This window comes from Rhinoderma darwinii, chromosome 2, assembly GCF_050947455.1.
Source record: "Rhinoderma darwinii isolate aRhiDar2 chromosome 2, aRhiDar2.hap1, whole genome shotgun sequence".
Taxonomy (NCBI): Eukaryota; Metazoa; Chordata; class Amphibia; order Anura; family Rhinodermatidae; genus Rhinoderma; species Rhinoderma darwinii.
In genome coordinates this window covers 376,492,436-376,515,064 of record NC_134688.1, presented here as the reverse complement: position 1 = coordinate 376,515,064, position 22,629 = coordinate 376,492,436, and the positions used below count along the sequence as shown (strand labels likewise).

Here is a 22,629-nt window from a genome sequence, read left to right as displayed (position 1 = left end):
TAAGGCGGTCATCTACTGTGTTTTCTATGAGTCCTGATTTTGGTCAGTGACAGACTGCTCCTGCTGGACATACTCGTGGGTTTATTGGAGACTTTTCTGCTCTGCCTGGACCCCCGAGAGGTCCACCTTTATATTGGGGCACTCCAAGAAAATTTAAGTAAATAAGTATACTTATTAACCCACTTAAAGAGCGAATTCACAGACATTATTCTTTTCTCTTTCTTTGGGTATGTGCACACGTAGTGACCAAAAACGTCTGAAAATACGGAGCTGTTTTCAAGGGAAAACAGCCCCTGATCTTCAGACGTTTTTTGAGCAACTCGCGTTTTTCGCGGCGTAGTTTACGTCAGTTTTTGGAGCAGTTTTCATTGGAGTCTAGGTGAAAACGGCTACAAAAACGTCCAAAGAAGTGTCCTGCAGTTCTTTTGACGAGGCTGTATTTTTATGCGTCGTCGTTTGACAGCTGTCAAACGACGACGCGTAAATGACAGGTCGTCGGCACAGTACGTCGGCAAGCTCATTCAAATGAATGGGCAGATGTTTGCCGACGTATTGTAGCCGTATTTTCAGCCGTAAATCAAGGCATAATACACATCGCTTACGCCTGAAAATAGGTCGTGTGAACCCAGCCGTATAATTTAAATACTCACCAAATTTTATCTTCAGCCGCTCTCCACTGGGCCTGAATGGCTGGTTGTACTTGCTGTGTGGGCGCTGGGGTCTAAGCGCCACCTGGTACACTACAAGAAAGCGCTAATTGGATAAAACGAGCGGTCTGTTAGACAGTTATACACTGTTACTGTCTTACAGGCATCTGCGCCAATCAGCAGCTTTTCCAGCGATTATGACTTCAGGCGGTGTGTGCATGTCTGGCTGCTACACATGAGTTTCTGGCTCTCGGCTGCCTTTCCCACTGTAAATTCCCATTGGTGTCAATCCTATGACTGCGCACACACTGTTTTATTATGCCAAATTCCCAGCACTTGCTAGTATAACTTTTTTATTTTTACCGACCTCCGAGTGTACATCGGCCTGGTGGCAACACTATACAGGCGCCAGAACTAGCGGCTGCGCGGCTCCTTACTAGCGATGTCAAGGCTTCCTTTGGTGACAAACATTTGGAGTTAATTCTCTCCTAGAGGCAATGAAGACAACACCTCCGTACATACAGAGTACGATGGAACCTGCCACCATTTTTTTTTCTGTCAGACAGAAAAAATGTCTGTATGACTTCAACAATCAAATACAGAGGTACAATAGAAGCCTTATGCACCTCTATGGAAGTATTACTGCTGGTCCAGCCCTGTGCATGAGCCCTTACTTGTGGAAACATCAGGGCAAAAAAAATGTTTGCTTATCTGTTAGCCCCATTCCTCTTCCATCTGCATTCTGCTTCTTGTCTGTTTTAGTGACAGGTGCCCTATGTAACAGCTGAGAACCCCTCTAAATCAGCCTTGACCCCGCTCATGTACAGCAGCACCACGTGCCCCATTGTCACATTATTATAATAAGAGAGGCGGTACATGAACACGTGACTCTCCCTCAGTCAATGGCTGCCTGTCCTAGCGAGACTCCCCCACCCCGCCCATCCATACGTCACACGGATACACAAGCATGAGGCAGCCGGAGAGTAGTGACCTTGTGCCGGCAATGTGCCCGGGTGTTGCCACAAGTTGGTGCTCTGCTCCGCAGCACTGCGCCTGACAGCCCTCACCTACACACCGCGGCAGTGCCTGCCTTCCCGCTCGTCTGTACTGTGCGCCCGGCATGGAGCTGAGGGAGGCTGTGACCCACAGGAAAGACAGGCGGCTATTGCCCCGGGGAGGCTGGCTGCTGCCCACATGTATCCTCTGCACTATTGGCTTCTTTGCCAATCTCAGACCCTCGGAGCCCTTCCTGACCCCATACCTGCTGGGACCTGACAAGAACCTCACAGAGAGACAGGTGGGTACCGGGTATGTGGAGAGGGAGGGGGGACCACGGCTCATCCTTTCCCCAGCATCGTATCATACACAGGATGGAGATATTGGGAACTGCCGTTATTTTGTAACCTGTAATTGTTTCCCTGTAACATGTTCTGCTGAGACATGAAGCCCCTGATAGTGGCACATGAATAATGGATAACATTGGTATGCTTGTCACATTATCCCCTCTATAATACTAATGACGGTGTCAGTGAGAGAGGGGCGCCCCGGCGCGGTGCGACAGTGAAAGAGGGGCGCCCCGGCGCGGTGCGACAGTGAAAGAGGGGCGCCCCGGCGCGGTGCGACAGTGAAAGAGGGGCGCCCCGGCGCGGTGCGACAGTGAAAGAGGGGCGCCCCGGCGCGGTGCGACAGTGAAAGAGGGGCGGCGCGGTGCGACAGTGAAAGAGGGGCGCCCCGGCGCGGTGCGACAGTGAAAGAGGGGCGCCCCGGCGCGGTGCGACAGTGAAAGAGGGGCGCCCCGGCGCGGTGCGACAGTGAAAGAGGGGCGGCGCGGTGCGACAGTGAAAGAGGGGCGCCCCGGCGCGGTGCGACAGTGAAAGAGGGGCGCCCCGGCGCGGTGCGACAGTGAAAGAGGGGCGCCCCGGCGCGGTGCGACAGTGAAAGAGGGGCGCCCCGGCGCGACAGTGAAAGAGGGGCGCCCCGGCGCGACAGTGAAAGAGGGGCGCCCCGGCGCGACAGTGAGAGAGGGGCGCCCCGGCGCGACGGTGAGAGAGGGGCGCCCCGGCGCGACGGTGAGAGAGGGGCGCCCCGGCGCGACGGTGAGAGAGGGGCGCGACGGTGAGAGAGGGGCGCGTCGGTGAGAGAGGGGCGCCCCGGCGCGTCGGTGAGAGAGGGGCGCCCCGGCGCGTCGGTGAGAGAGGGGCGCCCCGGCGCGTCGGTGAGAGAGGGGCGGCGCGTCGGTGAGAGAGAGGCGCCGCGGCGCGTCGGTGAGAGAGAGGCGCCGCGGCGCGTCGGTGAGAGAGAGGGGCGGCGCGTCGGTGAGAGAGGGGCGGCGCGTCGGTGAGAGAGGGGCGGCGCGTCGGTGAGAGAGGGGCGGCGCGTCGGTGAGAGAGGGGCGGCGCGGCGGTGAGAGAGGGGCGGCGCGTCGGTGAGAGAGGGGCGGCGCGTCAGTGAGGGGCGCCCCGGCGCAGCGCGTCAGTGAGCGGCGCCGCGGCGCGTCAGTATGAGAGGGGAGACGCGTCAGTATGAGAGGGGCGACGCGTCAGTGAGAGAGGGGTGACGCGTCGTGTCAGTGAGAGGGGTGCTCCGGTGCGGAGTGCCAGACATAGAAGAGCGCCCCCTTACACAACGCTCTCATAAACCCAGCCAGCCAAAATGTTCCTCTTTTTCTAGCGTTCTCGGTCGGTGGCAGGATAGTATATTTGTCTGCAGTAGTCCTCAGTCACTGACGACTCCAGGACAATCCCAGAGGCTTTGCTAGTATTGGTAAACCTTAGGACCACCGTGGTGCAGAATTCTATTATTAGTAGTCTCCAAAATATTCAGTGTGGGCGTTCGGTAAGACATTCGCTTTTTAGTTGCACTAAAATTGGTCATGCCTTTTACTGATCCACACGGAGCCCTCACTCCAAACATTGGTGGGGCCTCCGCTGAGATGGACTCTAGCTGATGTTCTGTCTCAATGGAGCTCCCCTTTAAGGTACTTTTACAATAATACAATAAAAAATAACCACTTAATTTTGCTACAGTGCAATGATATTTCCTGCATAGATTCTCCCATCATAGCTACTTATTTATGTAAATGCGGCACTGAGATATTCATCCAGGTTCCTTCTTCTGAACATGTGATGCGTTGCCGATGTGTCCTTGAGCTGAAACTCCTCTAGCATGTTTACTATCCACTTTACTAACCGTAAGGGTTCTTACTGTCCCCAAATATGGATACGTAGTCATCCGCAAGTCATCCGCATATCTGGCACGCTGACGGCAACTACGGTCCAAAGGCATCCGTAGTGCAGCCATATCTACGGAAACGCAAAAAGAAAAAAAAAACGGATGCTACAAATTGTTAACCCCTTGAAAATGTCTCCATGTATGTAGGTGTATCCCTTGCCGTCGCGTAGCAACGCTTCCGCATTAGCTTTATCGTCACCTTCATGTGTCTTGTCTGTGCAGGAGAGAACCATGGGAAACCTTTCCAGACGTCACAAGCAGTGCTCATGTATACAGGATGTGTCACCAGGGCTGTGGTTCACAGTCCTTCTTTTTGCAATGCTGCCAAAATGGTGGTGTTTGTATCGAAGGGGCATTGTGGCTGGTACTCAGGGAAGTTGGAGCTTACACTATGGGGGAGCGCAGTGAAGAAATAATTGACCGTCTGGCGTATGCTAATTTTCTTATCATTTACACTACATTATCCCATTACTGTATGTTGTACATTATCCTATTACTGTCCAAAAAAGAGAACGTGAAGCAGCACTCAAAGTGAATTTATTCATCCAACATGGAACCACAACGTTTCACCTCCTCTATGAAGGCATTTTCAGTATCCTATTACACTACATTATCCTATTACTGTATGTTGTGCATGTAGTTACACTACATTATCCCATTACTGTATGTTGTGCGTGTAGTTTGATTTGTTCATAGAGAACCTCACTAATAATGATCATATTCTTTATTTCTAGGTGTTTAATGAAATTTATCCGGTTTGGACTTATTCTTATTTGATCTTGCTCTTCCCAGTCTTCATTGCTACAGACTACCTACGGTACAAGCCTGTGGTCATCCTGCAGGGGCTCAGTCTTATAGTTACATGGTTCATGCTCCTCTATGCTCAGGGGACTCTGGCGATTCAGTTTCTTGAATTCTTCTATGGCATTTCCACAGCAACAGAAATTGCCTATTATTCTTATATTTACAGCATGGTAGAACCGGGAGTCTACCAGAAAGTGACCAGCTACTGTCGTACTGCTACATTGACTGGCTTCACTGTAGGTTCTGTTACCGGCCAGGTTCTGGTGTCTTTGGCCAACTGGTCACTATTCAGTCTGAATGTCATCTCCTTGATCAGCGTCTCCATTGCATTTTCTACTTCTTGGTTTTTACCAATGCCTATGAAAAGCCTTTTTTTTCACCAAAAGTTAATTGATGACAAAGAAAGCAAGAGAGCTGACTCTGTAAAGAGAGGGATTCATCAAAATGGTGGCTTGGAGTGTGCTGCTAAGCCTGAGGATATTGAAGCTCGAGTTCCCCTGAACACTGATGCCCACAATGCTGATGGCCAGGTAACGGAGTATATGAATATTCATGTGTCTTTGATATTAACCCCTTCACGACTGCCGTACGGCTATACACGTTCCAACTGCCGATGCCCCGCGCAGTTGTCGCGTATATAAACGTTGGCAGCCTGGAACGGGGAGTGCAGCGCTGGTTCAGTGTGAGCATCGCTGCACTCTGTCTGCTGGGGCTTTGAGTGCCCTGGAATACAACCTCCACTGTATATAGCGCCACCTAAGCACTCTAGGATCAGAATCCCCAGCGCTCTGGCAGGGGATTCCCCTCGCAGAGGGAGCCCCCGACGTTTACCCTTTCCCGCTGTAGATATTGCCTTCCCCCAGTGGATAGCAACCTCCCGACTGTAGGTAGTGCCACCTAAACTCCCTCTAGAAGTGGAATCCCTGGTGTCAGGTTGCACTGGCCGGGGATTCCACTTCTAGAGAGAGCCTCTGACGTCACTGTCCATTTGGACAATGACGTTAGGGGCTCTCTAGAAGCAGAATCCCCGCTCTGGCAGGGGATTCCGCTTAGACTTAGTTCACACTATAAACAGTAGCACATTGTCCGCAGTGACACAGTTCCCACTCTAGATAGTGGCACACAGTGCCCATGTAGATAGCGCCAGTGTCCCCTGTAGGCTGTGCCCATAAATGCCACCCCCTGTAGATAGGGCCACCCCCTACAAATAGCGCCAAACCCCTGTAGATAGCAACATTCCCCCTGTAGATAGCAACATCCCCCTCTTGCAACCCCCGCTCTCTGTAAATGGTACCCCCTTCCTGTAGATCGCACCATTGTAGCTCCCTGTAAGAGCGGAATCACTAGCCGGGGATTGCTCTCCTACAGGGAGCCCCTGATGTCTCTTTCCATATATGGACAGAGATGTCAGATGCTCCCTGTAGGAGCGGCATCCCCTGCCGACACTCTGGCCGGGGATTCTGCTACAGAAGAATTCCCTGACGTGCTATCCATATATGGACAGTGATGTCAGGGGCTACTGTCGGAGCGGAAACCCTGCTCTGGCAGAGGATTCCGCTTTTTGGAGTTAACCCCTGACTTCACTGTCCATATATGGAAAGAGACATCAGGTGCTCCCTGTAGGAGAGGAATCCCCGGCTAGAGTGATTCCGCTCTTACAGGGAGCTACAATGGTGCGATCTACAGGAAGGGGGTGCCATTTACAGAGAGCGGGGGTTGCTATCTACAGGGGTTTGGCGCTATTTGTAGGGGGTGGCTCTATCTACAGGGGGGTGGCATTTATGGGCACAGCCTACAGGGGACACTGGCGCTATCTACATGGGCACTGTGTGCCACTATGTGGGCACTATCTAGATTGGGAACTGTGTCACTGCGGACAATGTGCTACTGTTTATAGTGTGAACTATCTATGGGGGCACTGGCACTATCTATCGGTATTGCAGCACTATCTACATGGGCACCGTGGTGTTTTCAGGGGGTAGGGACAAAAAAACATCTATATACATATAATATAGATAAACATTTTTTTCCAATTATTTTTTTTTTTGTGATTTGTCTGCTCATAATAAAAATTAAAAACACTGAATTAATTAAACCTATCTAGAAAATGAAAGTCTCAAGTCTTGTAAAAATATTTGTGATATTCAAAGCGGTTTTAAAGATATTATCGTCTAAAGAAGTACATATCAGAAATGGAAAATTTGACCTGGACACGGGGCATCAATGACCCTTGGTCATGAAAGGGTTAAGGAGAAGCGCAGCGTCCCACAAGTCTGACATCTTTGCAGGGACGTGCAAAGAAGTCATAGGGCCCCAAAACAAAATGGGCCCACACATGCTTGATAAATGATATCATTTTGGTTGCATGCAGCTACCAGTAAAGGGAGCTAACTGCATAAGGATTTAGGCCTGGGCTACATGGAGACTTTCTGTAGCGCAAGTGATTTATTTTAACGATCTACAGTTTATTTCTTTGGACTGCTCAGTCGCGCTATAAAAACTCTGTGTAGCCCGGGCTTTATACAGAAAATACTGAACTGTATGGGAGCTGTGTAATCTGCATTTACACCCTAGTGGCAGCTAGCTGTAATTAGTGTCACAACAAGCATGGGAAGCTGCTCCGTGCTGAGCCATATAGCAGTTGCGTGCCGTGGTTCTATGGTAGCTATGCCGTTCATGTAAGTAGCCAGTCTTCTGCTAAAAATTACTAAAAAAGTCAGACTAATTAAATTGTAGACTGGCTGTGATGTGAAAGCACCATTACTGGCTGCCAGACGCCTTTGATGAGGTTATCTGTCTCCGTTCAGTTTGTTGTTTTTAAAATCTAGTTAATGCAACAGTAAGGCCACTTTCACACGGCAAGATTATGGTCAGTATTTTTCATAAATATTTAAAAGCCAAAACCAGTGGTGGAACATAAGAGACAAAATATATATAGGAAAAATGTGTAACTTTTTGTAAGGTTTGGACCTGCTCCTGGTTTTGGCTCACAAATACTGAGATTGAGTAAGGAGTGATTGAATAAAAGGGTTTTCCACCTAGGGCTATTCTCTAACTGATAAGTGGAGGTCTTATTACTCTTAATGGGGCTGAAAAAATATAAGAAGCCACTAGCACTATTGCCCCTTGTTTTCAGTGATCAGTGGGTTCTCATCGGTCTGGACCCCCTCCCCCCCCACACTGATCAGTAAGCTATGGCATATCGCTAGTGTATGTCGTAACTTGTATTAGGCAGAGTTCAATCTGGACGGATATGCTGCGTAAAAGCAGTCCGCGTTTCCGTCCTGTGCACCGCAGGGAATTCCAGGCGAGAAACCGCACCAAACTGTGGTGCAGTTTTTCGCCTGGAATGTCCGCTGCAGCACCAGCCGGTCTGCTAGCATGACGTCTCATCCCAGGAGACCGCTGCAGCCTGCGATTGGCTGAAGCGGTGGTCACCTGGGATTAAGCGTCATCCCAGGAGATCAGCCTTCTGACGTCATCCAGGCTGGTCACATGGGATAAAACGTCCTCACAGGAGGCCGTGCTGGAGGAAGGAACACAGACTTCTGGGTAAGTATCAGGCTTTTTTTTTTTTTTCTGAGTTGTGTTTTTTGCGATGGGATCGCTGCAAACCCGCCGCAAAAAAGCGCAACAACTACTATTTGTTGCAGGATTTAGCTCCCCATTGAATTTGATGGGGAATTCCCGCAACAAATAAGCAGCGTTTATGCAAATACAATTGACATTCTGCGAAATAAATTTAGTACCATCTCATCCACTTTGCTGCTACCGTATTCTGCTGCGTTTTTTTTTTTCGATCCGCGATTCTGGATGGAAAAAACGCAGCAATTCTGCAACGTGTGGACAAGCCCTTAGTTGGGAAAACCCCACTAAACTTTCTCCAAGCCTCCATAGCCCTCGTTTGCCCTTAGTTCAGAGGGCTAGTGAGATTATTCAGACACAGGGTACTCTATAGCCACTCATTAGTAAACGGTTCCTCTCAAATTGCTGTCTCTGCTGTGAGAAGTGAATGGAAACGGTCTAGTTCAGTGGTTGTCACACTGGGCACCACACGTTTCGTTTCATTACATTAGAAATGTGAAATTACAAGTAGGTTAGCAAGAAGAGGTGACAAAAGAATTGGAGTAACACACAACTGCAGGATCAGACTACACAGGGTTTGTTTGTAGTCTGTAACCATGGAGATGCATAGGTCTACATAGGAGCTGCATAGACAAATGGTTGGATATATGTAATGAAGACTATTTTTGCAAAGTCACATCATTTTTTATTTATTTTTTGTTAAATAAAAAAATTGGGCTGCAAAAGTACACATAGCCGTAATATTGGTTGACATATCAGGGTGGGACTTCATAAAGCTGGGATCCGTAGTCCTAGCTGTTCTTACTTGAGTAATTGTGGTTAGATATGACCTTTGACCACACCACTCTGCTGCTGCTTTACTTTGGGGCTGACAATACTGCCCCCCCCCCCCCCCATACATGAAAGATCAATCTCCTATGTAGAGACGGCTTTAGATTGTAATTTGGTACCTGATATACTTACAATGCATACTATAAGTAAATGTTCTTTTTCAGTGGTCAGATTTCTGACCATACGTTCTTATTTCATAGTTCACAGAGAAGAAGAGTGTGGCTCTACAGACCGTGTTTAGAACATTGTGGAAGGACTTCTTGCACTGCTACTCGTCCCGCACCCTCCTCTGCTGGTCAGTCTGGTGGGCCTTGTCTACATGCGGATACTTCCAAGTAGTGAACTATTCTCAGGGATTATGGGAGAAAGTTGCTCCGTCTTCCCATTCAGATATTTACAATGGCAGTGTTGAGGCTGTGTCTACACTCCTCGGTAAGTTGATTTAAATGGAATGTGTTACCAACAAAACATGTTTGTTTTTTTTTAGTTAAACATTTAGTGTGTAGGTGATGAAACATTGTTCTAATTTTTTTTTTTTTTTCACGAGTCAGGAAATATTATAAATTGGATTCTAATTTATAATATTTCCCATTGCTGGTCACTAGATGGAGCCATTCCCAAAATTGCAGCATTGCATGTGGTAAAGCAACCACATTGCTTTATGCTGCAAAATTGGGTAAAAAGCCCTCGCTCTAGTGAGCTCTCAGCATCCCCCCCCTCCTTTATCCTGGCTAGTGCCGGGAGAAACAAGGGGTTTGAACGGTCTAACCTCCTACACTGTGTGTCGCCATTTTTTGAGCTAACACACAGTGTAGAAAGTTTACATACAGTAGTAAACACACAGTAAAACACAAACATACATAGAAATCCCTTACCTGCTCCAGTCGCCGCCGCTCCCTCCGGTCCATCCGCTCCGTCTGCTGCCGCTGCTCCATGTGCACAAGTCCGGAAGCCGCGACCGGAAGTAGTAATCTTACTGTCCGGCCGCGACTTCCGGTCCACAGGAAAATGGCGCCGGACGGCGCGCATTTCAAATTGAACTGTGTGGGAGCGGCGCATGCGCCGTTCCCACACAGCGGCGTACATGTTAGTGGATGGAACGGGCCCCGTTCGCAGTCCCTATGGGACTGGAGCTGCCGTATTCCATGTCTGTATGTGTCGTTAATCGACACATACAGAAATGGAAAAAAAAATGGCAGCCCCCATAGGGAAGAAAAAGTGTAAAAATAAGAAAAAGTAACACACAAACACACAAATTAATCCAAACGTTTTTAATAAAGCACTAACATCTTTAACATATTAAAACAAAATTTGTGGTGACACTGTTCCTTTAAGGTCAACCATGCATCCAAGGAGTACACGTATTTACATAAGAAAACTGGAAGGAGCTTCATAGTAATGACTCAGCAGCTCTTAATTGTGCTGAAGACTGGAACTGGGGGACGGCAGCCGGTATAATGTGTGCATAGCTGAGCAATGCAGCACACACAGAATAGGACTATTAGAGGGGAGACTGCAGCAGTCCCTTGTCACATGTCTAACTAATAAAAGGGGGGCCTTTACCCTATTCTCTTGGAACTGGAGAGTTACAGGGCCTTCATTAAAGGGGTTTTCCAACTAAAGTAAGTGATGTTCTATTGCTAGAATGACATCACTTCCTAATTTGTGGGGGTCTGACTTCTGGAAACCCCACCAATCCTCGCAATAAAGGGACTAAGCTGTGGCTATTTTTGTGGGTTTTCCTGCACAGCAATACTTCCGGCCACTTGATGTGCCTTAGATCTGCCAAAGAAATACCTGTCCCATCGATTTTTATAATTTTGTAAAATATCCTAGCGATGCGCCATAACACTTTAAAATGGGAATACCCTTTTAAAGGAACAATAAAGTTATAGTTTAAAAATAAACACTAGCAACAATTCCTGTGATAATACCGTCATCCTTGAGCATGTTCGTGTTTTGATAAAAAGAAAAGTATACTACGTATTTCCCCTCACCTGTGTTTAGAGTAGGTTAAGACCAGGATCACATACATACAGTTCTTGGTGTCGTTTTTGGCTCCAAACACAGGAGTGGACACTTAAGGAGATGCATCAGTCTTTTCTTTATACCTTTCCTTACTTTTGGATCCATTTACGGCTAGGGCTGAAATAACAGAGCCCAAAACTGCGTGAGTGATCCTGGTCTAACAATAGGTTTGGTAAAAGCGGCATTGCTTAGGTTACTTTTGTTTCTGGCTAGGAGACCCCACTAATCCACCTGCCATGGAGTCATATCGAGCCACAGCCCTGCCCATTTAACCAACCCTCACCTGTTTTGACAAACTTGCTGAAACATGGACAGACTAAGGCCTCATGCACACGACCGTAAAAGCACCCGTTATTGCGGGTCGTAATTACGACCCGCAATAACGGGCCCATAGACTTCTGTTAGTCACGGGTACCTTCACGTTTTTTTCATTTTACGGGCCGTGCTGCTATGATTTATAATGGGAGCACGGCTCGCAAAAGCGGCCGGCTGCCCGTGGCCGGCCGTGCTCGTAATTACGAGCACGGTCATGTGCATGAGGCCTCAGGCCCCATGCACACGACTGTATTTTTGTCCACCCGTAAATACGGGTCCTTGATCACACGTATTCGACCCGTATTGCACCAGTATTTACGGACCCGTGCCCGTAAATACTGGTCCGGTGTCACCCGTATTCCACCCGTATTTATGGCCACGTTTTTGGCTGCAAAATTGCACTGCAGTAATCGGCAGCCCTTCTCTCTATCAGTGCAGGATAAAGAGAAGGGGCAGCCCTTTCCGTAATAAAAGTAAAAGCAATTCATACTTACCCGGCTGTTGTCTTGGTGACGCGTCCCTCTCTTGACATCCAGTCCGACCTCCCTGGATGACGCGGCAGTCCATGTGACCGCTGCAGCCTGTGATTGACCTGTGATTGGTTGCAGCGGGCACATGGGCTGTAACGTCATCCCGGGACGCCGGACTGGAGGAAGAAGCAGGGAGTTCTGGGTAAGTATGAACATCTATTTTTTTTTTTTTTTTACAGCTTTATCTATATTGTGATCGGCAGTCACTGTCCCTGGTGCTGAAACAATTACTGCCGATCGTTTAACTCTTTCACCACCCTGGACAGTGACTATTTACTGACGTCGCCTAGCAACGCTCCCGTAATTACGGGTGCACACACGTAGTCACCCGTAATTACGGGAGCCCCATAGACTTCTATGGGCTGCCCGTGCCGTAATTATGGCCTGAAATAGGACATGTTCTATCTTTTTCAACGGCACGGGCACCTACCCGTAAGCATACGGGGAGGTACCCGTGGCCAATAGAAGTCTATGGGCCTGTAATTACGGGCGTTTTTACGGTCGTATGCATGGGGCCTCAGGAGGGAAGGGGCCCCTGTTTCTCTATCAATTACTACGAGACCATTTGTTTCAGGAGCTTGCAAAAGTCTGGAGACTGACAAATACTTACTTGTTTGCTCTCTGTTTTATCTCTCCTGATTTTTGCAGGTTGAGTGCCCCCTTTAAAAAACAATGAATGGCACTAGATGCCCGGTCTTGGTTAGTTTTCTCATGTAATCCTCTTCTGCTAGTGGGACCTGCTCTGTTCCACCTTTTTAGTTTCTGGGTTCAGTTGTGTTCACCTTGTCCTATGTATTATATAGCATGATATACAGCAGTGCAGCTTTCAGGTACTTTAAAACTGATAATGTAACATAGCTTTTACTTTGCCTCTACATGAGATTTAGTTTTATTTTCCGTTTGCATGTCTTGTCTGTTTTCTTTAGGTGCAGTTGCCGTCTTCATTGTTGGCTATGTTAAAATTTCCTGGTCCACTTGGGGCGAGCTGTTGCTGGCCGTTTTTGCTCTGATTATTGCGGTAACTGTATATATCATGGACGTCGTTGGAAACATTTGGGTTTGCTATGTCATGTATGTCCTCTTTAGAACTATCTACATGATTCTCATCACAATAGCAACGTAAGTAATCACTAGTCATATGTTGTGTGTTAATAATAAGCGTTGCTTACATATAAAATCAAGTCCTAATCTAAAGATCTATTGTCTAGCAATGGTTTTCTTAAACATTTCGATGGCTCCAATCTTTCATGTCATACTCATCGGATTCCCAGAAAATGAGGTCTGGGGTGCTGTTTGGTAGGGTCTTTACACTAAGTTGGCCCTGTCTTAGACAATGAGAGAATACTTTGGTCATTTGTTAATTTCAGTCCCCCAAGTAATAAAATAATGCACCTGTGGAGTCTGGGATACGAAATGGAATTTTCTGATCCTGCCGAGCCGCTACTTTAAGTCACATTTAGACAGGTGTAATATCCCTTTGCCTGAGAACAGCCTATTTAGTGGCAAAGGGTATTAGCTGCATCATGACGGAGCGGGTATACCATTCTCTTTAGGAAATGTTTACCTGTGTTGATTTATGTCTCATGCTTTGTTCGCTAAACCTTCTATCCGACAGCAACATAGATCTTGACTTTCCTGTTGCAAAACACTTTAGTCATTCTATCCCCAGCCTGAAAAGGTAGCAAGGAAAATACATTGTATACAACTGCACAGCAGGAGATAAACTTACAGTTCAGTGCTCCTTTAGGCAACATGCACACGTTGTGTAATTTGGTCCACAAAATCGCAGGTCGTTCCGCATGCAAAATCTGCACCATATTTTGATGCGGAAATAGGTGCGGTTTTAGGCCTCCTTCACCCGGCCTTAGCGTGTGCATGGCCCGTGAATACGGGCACGGCCGGCCGCGGACAGTAACCCGCATATGTGGGCTGTTCTCCCATTATAAAGTATGGGAACACGTTGCGTAAAATAAAAAAATAGGACGTCCTATTTTTTTATGGATGTACTCTATGGCCCGGACACCTTCCCGTAAATATACGGGAAGGTGTCCGTTGGCCATAGAAATTTAATAAATTAGTGTTTTGATCTGTAATTGGGGTCTGTAACTGCAGATTCAAATTACAGTCATGTGCATCGGGCCTTACGCTGTAGATTTTGTTGGATTTTTTTTATAAACTTGGCAGATACAATTCGAAAGCTCAAACGGAAGATAAATTTACATTCTGCGGATTTTAAAATACGCTCCGCAGGTCAATTTACATGCGGAAAAATTCTGCAATGTGTAGATGAGATTATCGTACTTGAAATCTTATTTAATTTTCTGGTACTGTATTTGCTGCAGGAAAATGCGTGCAGCAAATCCGTACGTAATACGCATTGTGTGCATTTGGCCTAAATATTTTAGAATGCTCTAGCCAGTTTTGCTGGAAATGAAATAAATAAACCAAAAAAGCAAAACTTGCCTATAGTTGCTCCGGCGATCCAGCACTGTCGCTCCGGCGGAAGTCCCGATGCTTGTTTACATGCACGTAGCATGTGACTGCTGCAGCCAATCCGAAGCCTCAGCTAAGCTCACTGGTGACAAATAGTATTTCTGGCATAATGCCAGTAATACAACATCTGGCCGCTGAGCCATATAGTGTATTATATAACTTTTATTAATTATATATTTATTTTTTTTGGGGGGGGGGGACAAAAAAAGCTATTCTGTAATTTTGTTGGCTTTTGTTTTTACAGCACTCACCGTTTTACTACTTTTGCACAATAAAACACACTTAAAAAAAATATATATATTTTTTTGTGTTGCATTCCAAGACCCATAATATTTTTATTTTTCCATCGACGTAGCCGTATGAGAGCTCTGTTTTTTTGCGGGATTAGTTTTTATTTTTTAATGTCTTCTTTTTGGGGTACATATATTGTAATTGTGTAGTCACTGTATTATGCCTGTCAGAATTATTAGGCCCTGCATTAACTTGGTGTGTCTATAAATCCAGATACTACTTTTACTAACCCAAACAAGAAATGTTATGTGTCCTTCAGAACAAATCCGGTGCTGGGAGAGAACGCCATTCCGTTACTGCATTTGTAAATAAGTACATCTTAATGTTTTTATTTCTGCACAGCAGTTTCTATGAGCGTTGCTATTGAAGACTGACAATATCTCTTTCCAAAGATTTCAGATTGCTGCTAATCTGAGCATGGAGTGCTATGCTTTAGTTTTCGGAGTTAACACTTTCACCGCTTTGCTATTACAAACTCTGATGACGGTTATAGTTGTGGATTCCAGTGTCCTTGGTTTAGATCTATTTACTCAAGTAAGCCTTTGTATTGCTGTTAATGGTTTGTACGACTTATCTAAGGGACGTGTATAAGTGGTTTTCCACGTGTTTCCATAAACAGCATAATTAAAGGGAACCTGTCACCAGCATTTCACCTATTGAACTCTACACACCCCTCGCTAGCCGCTGCTGTCAAAAGTTCATTGCTATTATCCCCTGTCCTAAACTCCTCCTCCGACCATAAATAACGGCCTGCAAACTTTTGTGCCTTTTTATGGTAATAATCTCGCAGTCCTATTTGTTCCTCTTCTTCTTATGCCCGCCCTCCGCTGAAAACTGGTTCGCCCTGAATGCCGAAATCTCGTCTGAGATGACGGACGTACGCACGCTATGTACGGACCGACATCCTTCCCTGCTTTGTCCAGGCTTCAAATCTAGTTACTGCGCATGCGGCGCTATGGGGTCGATGCGCAAGCGTGGGATTTCGTGTGTGTGTGTGCGATGAGCTGTCATTCAAAAGTAAGGAGGCAGGGTGAACTCGGAAAGGCTTGAGGAATGAAGATATGACTTTTCGAACGATACAGCACGGGAACACTAAAAAATGGATTACTAAAAGGCACAGAGCCCACCTAGATGATAATTATAGGTTACATAAAAATTATTTTTCACCCACCACCACCAGGTATTGGCTGGTTTAAAAGGTGAAATGCTGGTGACAGGTTCCCTTTAAATAATGCTAATGAAAGTGGAGCTTCTGTTCAGCCTCTTCAATACATTAGACAGATACTAGTTATCATGTCCTGGCTTTGTCAGCACCTATGTATAGGTCTTTGGACCTTTGTAATCTTGAAAATTATTGACCGTGACATATTACCTAGTGCAATGTTCCTGGGAATGAAGACTAATTAGGGGTCTGGGGGAGGGGTCTGGTAACTAAAGGCCCTTTTACAATGGACGATTATCAGGCAGACGAGCGTTGATAGAACTGTAAACAGGGAGACGTGCTGCCGACATGATAACGCATGGGGACGAGCGATCGGAGTAACGACAGCTTCGTCCCCATACATAGCTCCGTGAGACAGTAGCAAACGAGCGCCGATCAACGATGTCTCCTTGATCGGCGCTCGCTGCACCGGCCGAATATCGGCAGGCGAAAAAGGCCCTTAAAGTAATATTGTATGCAATATATATTAAAAAAAATTAGCTGTACTAATTCTTCTTGCATGCCATGCTTTTATGTTGGCTTGTTTCTGCTTGTGGAGAAAGCCGTTCTAATGACCGATACATATAAGGAAATCCCTATTTATGCAGCTACCTAATATATAAATGTTCACTTTAAAAATCACTAAAATAATGACTGAACCTGGAAATAAACCCTTTTTTTTTTTTTTTTTTTATAGACTTGCATTCAATTTTGAACTGTCTGGACCTCCCTCTATAACAGCAGCCTGGCTGTGTCTGGATTACACAGACTATAACAGCAGTTATACGGAACTATACATACTGCTAACACTCTGCTGATGGCAGACTTTTTTGTAAAATACACTAGATATAGTCGAGGGGGCACCGGCATTATAAATATGACAAGCTGGCGTGTGGGTACTTTTGAATGGCTCTCCATTAAACAAATTCTAGCTGTTCTACTTTTCCATTTTTAACTTCTCCATTTTTTTATTTTTTGCTGTTTCACCATCCTAAATAAGACTATTAACAAGTAATGTCTGTTTTTGTTATTTGCAGTTTAAAATTTACGCTGGGTATTTTGCCGTCATTTCGATTATATTTTTTGTGAGCGGACTCTGCCACGTTGTGAAAAACTGTCAACAACCGAAGCAAGACAAATTGGAATCTTCAGAGACTTGAACTATGCTACTAAACACTGGTATATGGCTGCTGACTAAGTATATCTCCGGTTATAAAACGGTGTCCCATATACAGCACCTTATACTGACATATCCTGATATACTTCCGAATTGCCACGTAAATGGTGTCATTGTCCATAATTGGTGTTATGGTATGGCAACATGTAACAGAAAAATAATGGCATTGGGAGGACCTTGGCAGAAAAACTCCATAGTTTACAGTGGATAACACTGTGCATGACTACATATAAATTGAAATAAAAACATAGGTTATTTTTCATATATGCTCTGAATACATTAGATACACTTAGGCCCTGTTCACATCACGTTTTTTGTTTGTGTAGTGTGTATGTCAGGAAAGCTACCAGCGTATACGTTAAACGTGTCACTTTGGCTTCCATCTAGCCAGTATACATAGTAAAGTGCGCTATTCCATCCCGCAGAATCCAGTAAAGGTCTGTATAAGCTTAACGTGGATGTTTTTTTTGTTATGGTGGCCCATGGGTGACAGTTGACATTGGTTTCCTCAAGTGTTTGGACAACAGCACACATTTCCAGTCAAGCCCAAGTGGTATTTATTAGTCAAACATCAATAGCACAACCGCAACGTTTCGACCCATCATAAATGTAGGGTCTTTCTCAGGCTTGAGGTGGAAACATTATAACGGATCGGAATGGGTTTATCAGGTACAGGAAGACGTGACACTATGCCATAAATCTGGACTTTTGCGGCTTCACACCCTTCTGTATGGGATCTGTCACAGGCACCCTTAATGACTGGGCTTGAAAAGGCCTTAATGACCAGCTACATTTTTCCATTTTTACCTCTGCCTTTCAGCAGCCATAACTTTTTTTCAGGAGAAATTGTATTCTGTTTTATCACAGTTTGGGGGACAGAAAAAAATTATTTTTACGGCGTAAATATAGGAAAAAGCGATTCTACATCGTATTTTCTGGTTTATTTTTTTATCCCGTTCACGTTTCATGCTAAATAACCTGTTCGATTAACTCTTCAGGTTATTACAGTTGTTTAGATACCTAATTATATGTAGGTTTTTTGTTTTTATTTAATGTAGGGGCAATAAAATCTATTTTATGCAAAATAATGACTATTTTTTTGGGACTTTTTTATTTTTTATTTTATTTTTTGTGTTCCCATTAAGGGATAACTTTATTTACAACTAAAAAATTTTTTTTTACTTAATGTATTGCCATTCTTTTGTATGCTAATACATTACACTGTGTCACTATGACACAGGCTGATGATCGGGCAGCACATAGTGTGCCCTAACCACAGGCAAACTGAACAGACAGCCCTGGGGTCCTTTCTTGGTTCCCAGGGCTGACTGCAGAGGGATTCCCGGGCCTTTGATCACATCACCGGGTTTCCAGTGACTCGATCAAAGACAGAATTTCCCTTTGATCATTCTGCGGTCACGGACCTCGGCGATCAAAGGGTTAAACAGCTGGGGTCCGAATCTTTTCCGACCCCAGCTGTATTCAGCAGGCTGCTGTAAGATCAGGAGCTGTAAGTTACAGCTTCTGCTTAGAGGATAAGCGCTCACAGGAGCGCTCATCAGCTTCTTCTACAGCGACGCCAAAAGACGTCATTGTAGACCTAAGCACCTGCACCGCCTGCCGTCAACAGAAGGTGGGCGGTCGTTAAGGGGTTAAACGTATAAGTAATGACATCCGTTAAATGGATGCCATTATAGCCTATTGGTGATGGATGCCACTGTTAGGCATCCGTCACACTCTCCATTTAACGTACACGGCAGGAGCTTTTAGACAGAGACAAAAAACGTAATGTGAATATAGCCTTGGTCCTCTCCATCTGTCACATTTATTTCATAGCATACAAGACTCCAGATACTCTTGTGATTTGGGTAGAGCTGGTTCTTTACTTATGATGACATTGATTGATACATATGAGGTCGGCCGTTTTACTCATTTAGGTTGACAATCTCCAAAGCTAGTATTTATGGAGCCAAACGAATAAATGTCGTCTTTTTTACAGGCAGATTTTTTTTATTTGCTAGATTTCCAGTTACTCATAGAATATATTTATCTATGTTTATTTATACTTTATGTACTGTAAATATGTATGAAATTGATTCACATTGATGTATTATTTTGCTGACTGGCACTCTTAACATTGAGTCATGAACGCCACATTTCTGTAGTATGTGATATGCTTGTAAAATACATTGTAAAGATGAAGACACTGAACCAGTCAGGTCCACGGGACTGACGCAAACAGCTGTATCTCAAAAAGTAAAACACAATTTTTAATAACTCTTTAAGAAGTTACCCAAAACACACCGACTGATCTGTTTTATTTAAAAATAAAAAAGCCCTCAAAGGTGTAAGTAGCCCTTTATAGAAATCCGTATGACCATAACCAGGAAAACTAGCAGATGCCCACATTGTGTGTTCAATTTGAACAGAGGGAGGCTCTTGGATCGCTGTGACAGCTTTACTAAGGGATAGTTGTGGATTTTGACGTTTGCAAGCACTATTTGGATGTCAAGAGATTGCTTTGCTGACAAAATTTGCACTCCCAGCTAATGTGTTAAACCACTATAAAATAGTCATGCGTCTATTTGGGATTTGCTAAGCCCTTAACACATTGATAAATAAGCTTCTTCATATTGAACTGAAAAAATAGCAGTTCTAAGTATTGTTTAGTTTTGTAATGTAAGTTTAGATACAATCAATATAGAAACGTTTATAAAATGTATTTTAATATACTGTATACATGAATAGAGTATTTGTACATACTGTGTTTTTTTTATCATGTTCAATTTCAGCCTTTATTGATATTACAAATAAAATTATTTTTCATTCGGTTGGTATTTTGCGATTACAAAGGCTGCTTGTGGCATGGAAATGTGACACTAATGCTAGTCAAAGAAGTAGTAGGACAACAGCACACGTCTTCAAATCATCAAAGTGGTTTTATTGTCAAGACATCCACAAACGACAAGCAACGTTTCGACCCATAGTGAGTGAAGGGTCTTTGTCAAGCCTAACATTATGTCTAAAAACATCGTTATAAATGGGTGAATACAAATGATCACATGGCCCATTCCAACCAGTGAACATCGTGAATCTGGTCTCCCAGGTGAAGCATACATTAGTCTTAATGACATACATCAAATAGTTATATAATCTTCAAAAACGTGCAAAACTACAATGTGTAATACATCTTTAATATATCATCATCAATAATATATCAATCATTGTTATTACAATAGAAAAGTGAAGGAGGAAAGTTCACCACACTCCAGGTTCCAGCTACGATCACAGAGTTCTACTGTGCATGCTCAGCAATCAATCATCTCTGCTGTGCAAAAAAATAAAGACCAGCGTTCGATCAAAAATAGTGATCAAAGTATGTATAAATGTAAGACATCCTCAGTCATAACAGGAATCCATCATACTGCAGCTCCATATCTGTATATTTTGAGGCAAAATTAATTCAATAATTAAAAACGTCTTCACTCTGTATAAGTCACATGTGAACAGGGCAGACGGAGGGAGAAGGGATCAGGTTCATATTACTACATGATATCAATCCCTAGGAGTTAATGTCATCAAATACTATTTAGTGTTAAACCGCCTACATAAATCGGATCACCGAAGTGATTCAAAAACTTTCTAGGGAATGCTTGTAACTTCTGTCCGACAAATCATGTTGGACAATAATACCGCACGAAACACGAGATTTATATAATGATGATAAAAAAACCTTCATTCCGTGATGTTAAGTCACATGTGAACAGGGCAGACGGAAGGAGAAGGGATCAGGTTCATATTACTACATGATATCCATCACTAAAAGTTAGTGTCATCAAATACTCTTTAGTGTTAATTCGCCTACATAAATCGAATCACTCAAAGTGATTAAAAGACTTTCTAGGGAATGCTCGTAATATCTGTCCAACAAAACATGTCGGACACCTATACCGCACAGAACACGAGATTTATATAATGATGATAGAGCATCAACCATAGCCCACCCAATCAAAAAACCACTATACTCAAAAACATTGCATAAAAAAATACAGATGGATGCCAACATGAAAGGAACCGCTATAATCTTCATTCTGATCATAAATCCGCTGGCGTGTGGTGAATAAACCTCCATCACGAACATGCTCAAATCTGTAAGAAATATTCCAAAAATATCAAGACCCTCAGGAATACAAGACGATGCAAAAAATAGATGCTACACAATGTGTCAGAAATCACCCATCAAGTGTACAATATTAAAAAAATGTTAAAAACAGCAATGGGATTTCAGAGTCCAGGAATTATCTTGTATTCTAGATTCAAACCTTTGGGGTATAGGGAATCTAACTCAAAGATCCAACGTAATTCTTTCTTTTTCAATAGCTTCTGTCTATCCCCTCCCCTCCTGAGTATCGGGACACAATCTATTACCCTAAATCTCAATTGATTTAACTGATGATTCTTTTCAATAAAATGCCTTGGTAATGGAAGTTCCATCATTTTCTTTCTGATTGTACTTTTATGCTTATTAATTCTCAATTTAATAGGCATAGTTGTCTCTCCTATGTAAATCAATGAACAAGGACATGTAATCATATATACAACGAAATCTGAATTGCACGTAAATCTGTGTCTGATATTAAAGACCCTCCCCGTATGTGGATGCTGAAAACTATTCCCTTTCACAATATTATTGCAATTGCAGCAATTCAGACAGGGAAAATTACCATTTTTGGGGGGGCAAAGTAGTAATTGTGTATTTTTCTTTCTACTACCCACGTCTGACTTAACCAGTGTGTCTCTGATATTCTTAGTCCTCCGATATGACATAATAGGTGGTATTCTCAACGTGTCAATCTCATTATGTCCCTTGGACACTATAGGCCAATTCTTTCGCAGAATATTCCCTATGCGACCACTCAAATTGCCAAAAGTTGATACAAATGGTATACGTTCAACTTGTACACCCTTAATATTGGATTCCAAACTATTGTCTAGTCTATCCTTATGTTTCTGTACAAGTTTCCTAGGATAACCTCTCTTCGTAAATTTATTACACATCTGAGTCAACCTAATTTGTTTCTGTGTAGTATCTGACACAATCCTATCAACCCTCAATAATTGACTCCATGGTAACGACTCAATCATGTGTCTAGGATGGTTACTACTATATAAAAGGAGATTATTTCTGTCTGTGGGTTTCACAAATAAATCTGTGGAAAATACTCCGTCTTTCCATTGTACCAAAGTGTCCAAAAATTGTAATTCTCGATCAGAACAAACCATGGTAAATTGAAGAGCTGGAATATGTGTGTTAAGTTCTAACAAAAACTGATCAAGACCCAACCTATCACCTTCCCATATGACAAAAATGTCATCAATAAATCTCCACCAGCAGCGGATGTGACCCATATGGGGAGAGGTGTAGACAAACTCCTCCTCAAAGGTGGACATGAAGATGTTCGCGTACGTTGGGGCCACGTTGGACCCCATCGCCGT

The 22,629-nt window shown here is 44.3% G+C and overlaps 1 protein-coding gene across 1 annotated transcript; it reads left to right on the top strand.

Annotated features, from left to right (window-relative positions):
- The first annotated feature begins 1,597 nt into the window (after window positions 1–1,597).
- SLC19A2 (solute carrier family 19 member 2) lies at window positions 1,598–20,204 on the top strand. The gene is made up of 6 exons (XM_075853906.1): window positions 1,598–1,944; window positions 4,613–5,212; window positions 9,299–9,530; window positions 12,898–13,090; window positions 15,148–15,289; window positions 16,994–20,204. Exons 1-6 carry the CDS (start codon window positions 1,768–1,770, stop codon window positions 17,114–17,116), a joined length of 1,467 nt encoding a protein of 488 aa, XP_075710021.1. The 5' UTR covers window positions 1,598–1,767; the 3' UTR covers window positions 17,117–20,204.
- Window positions 20,205–22,629: the final 2,425 nt, after the last annotated feature.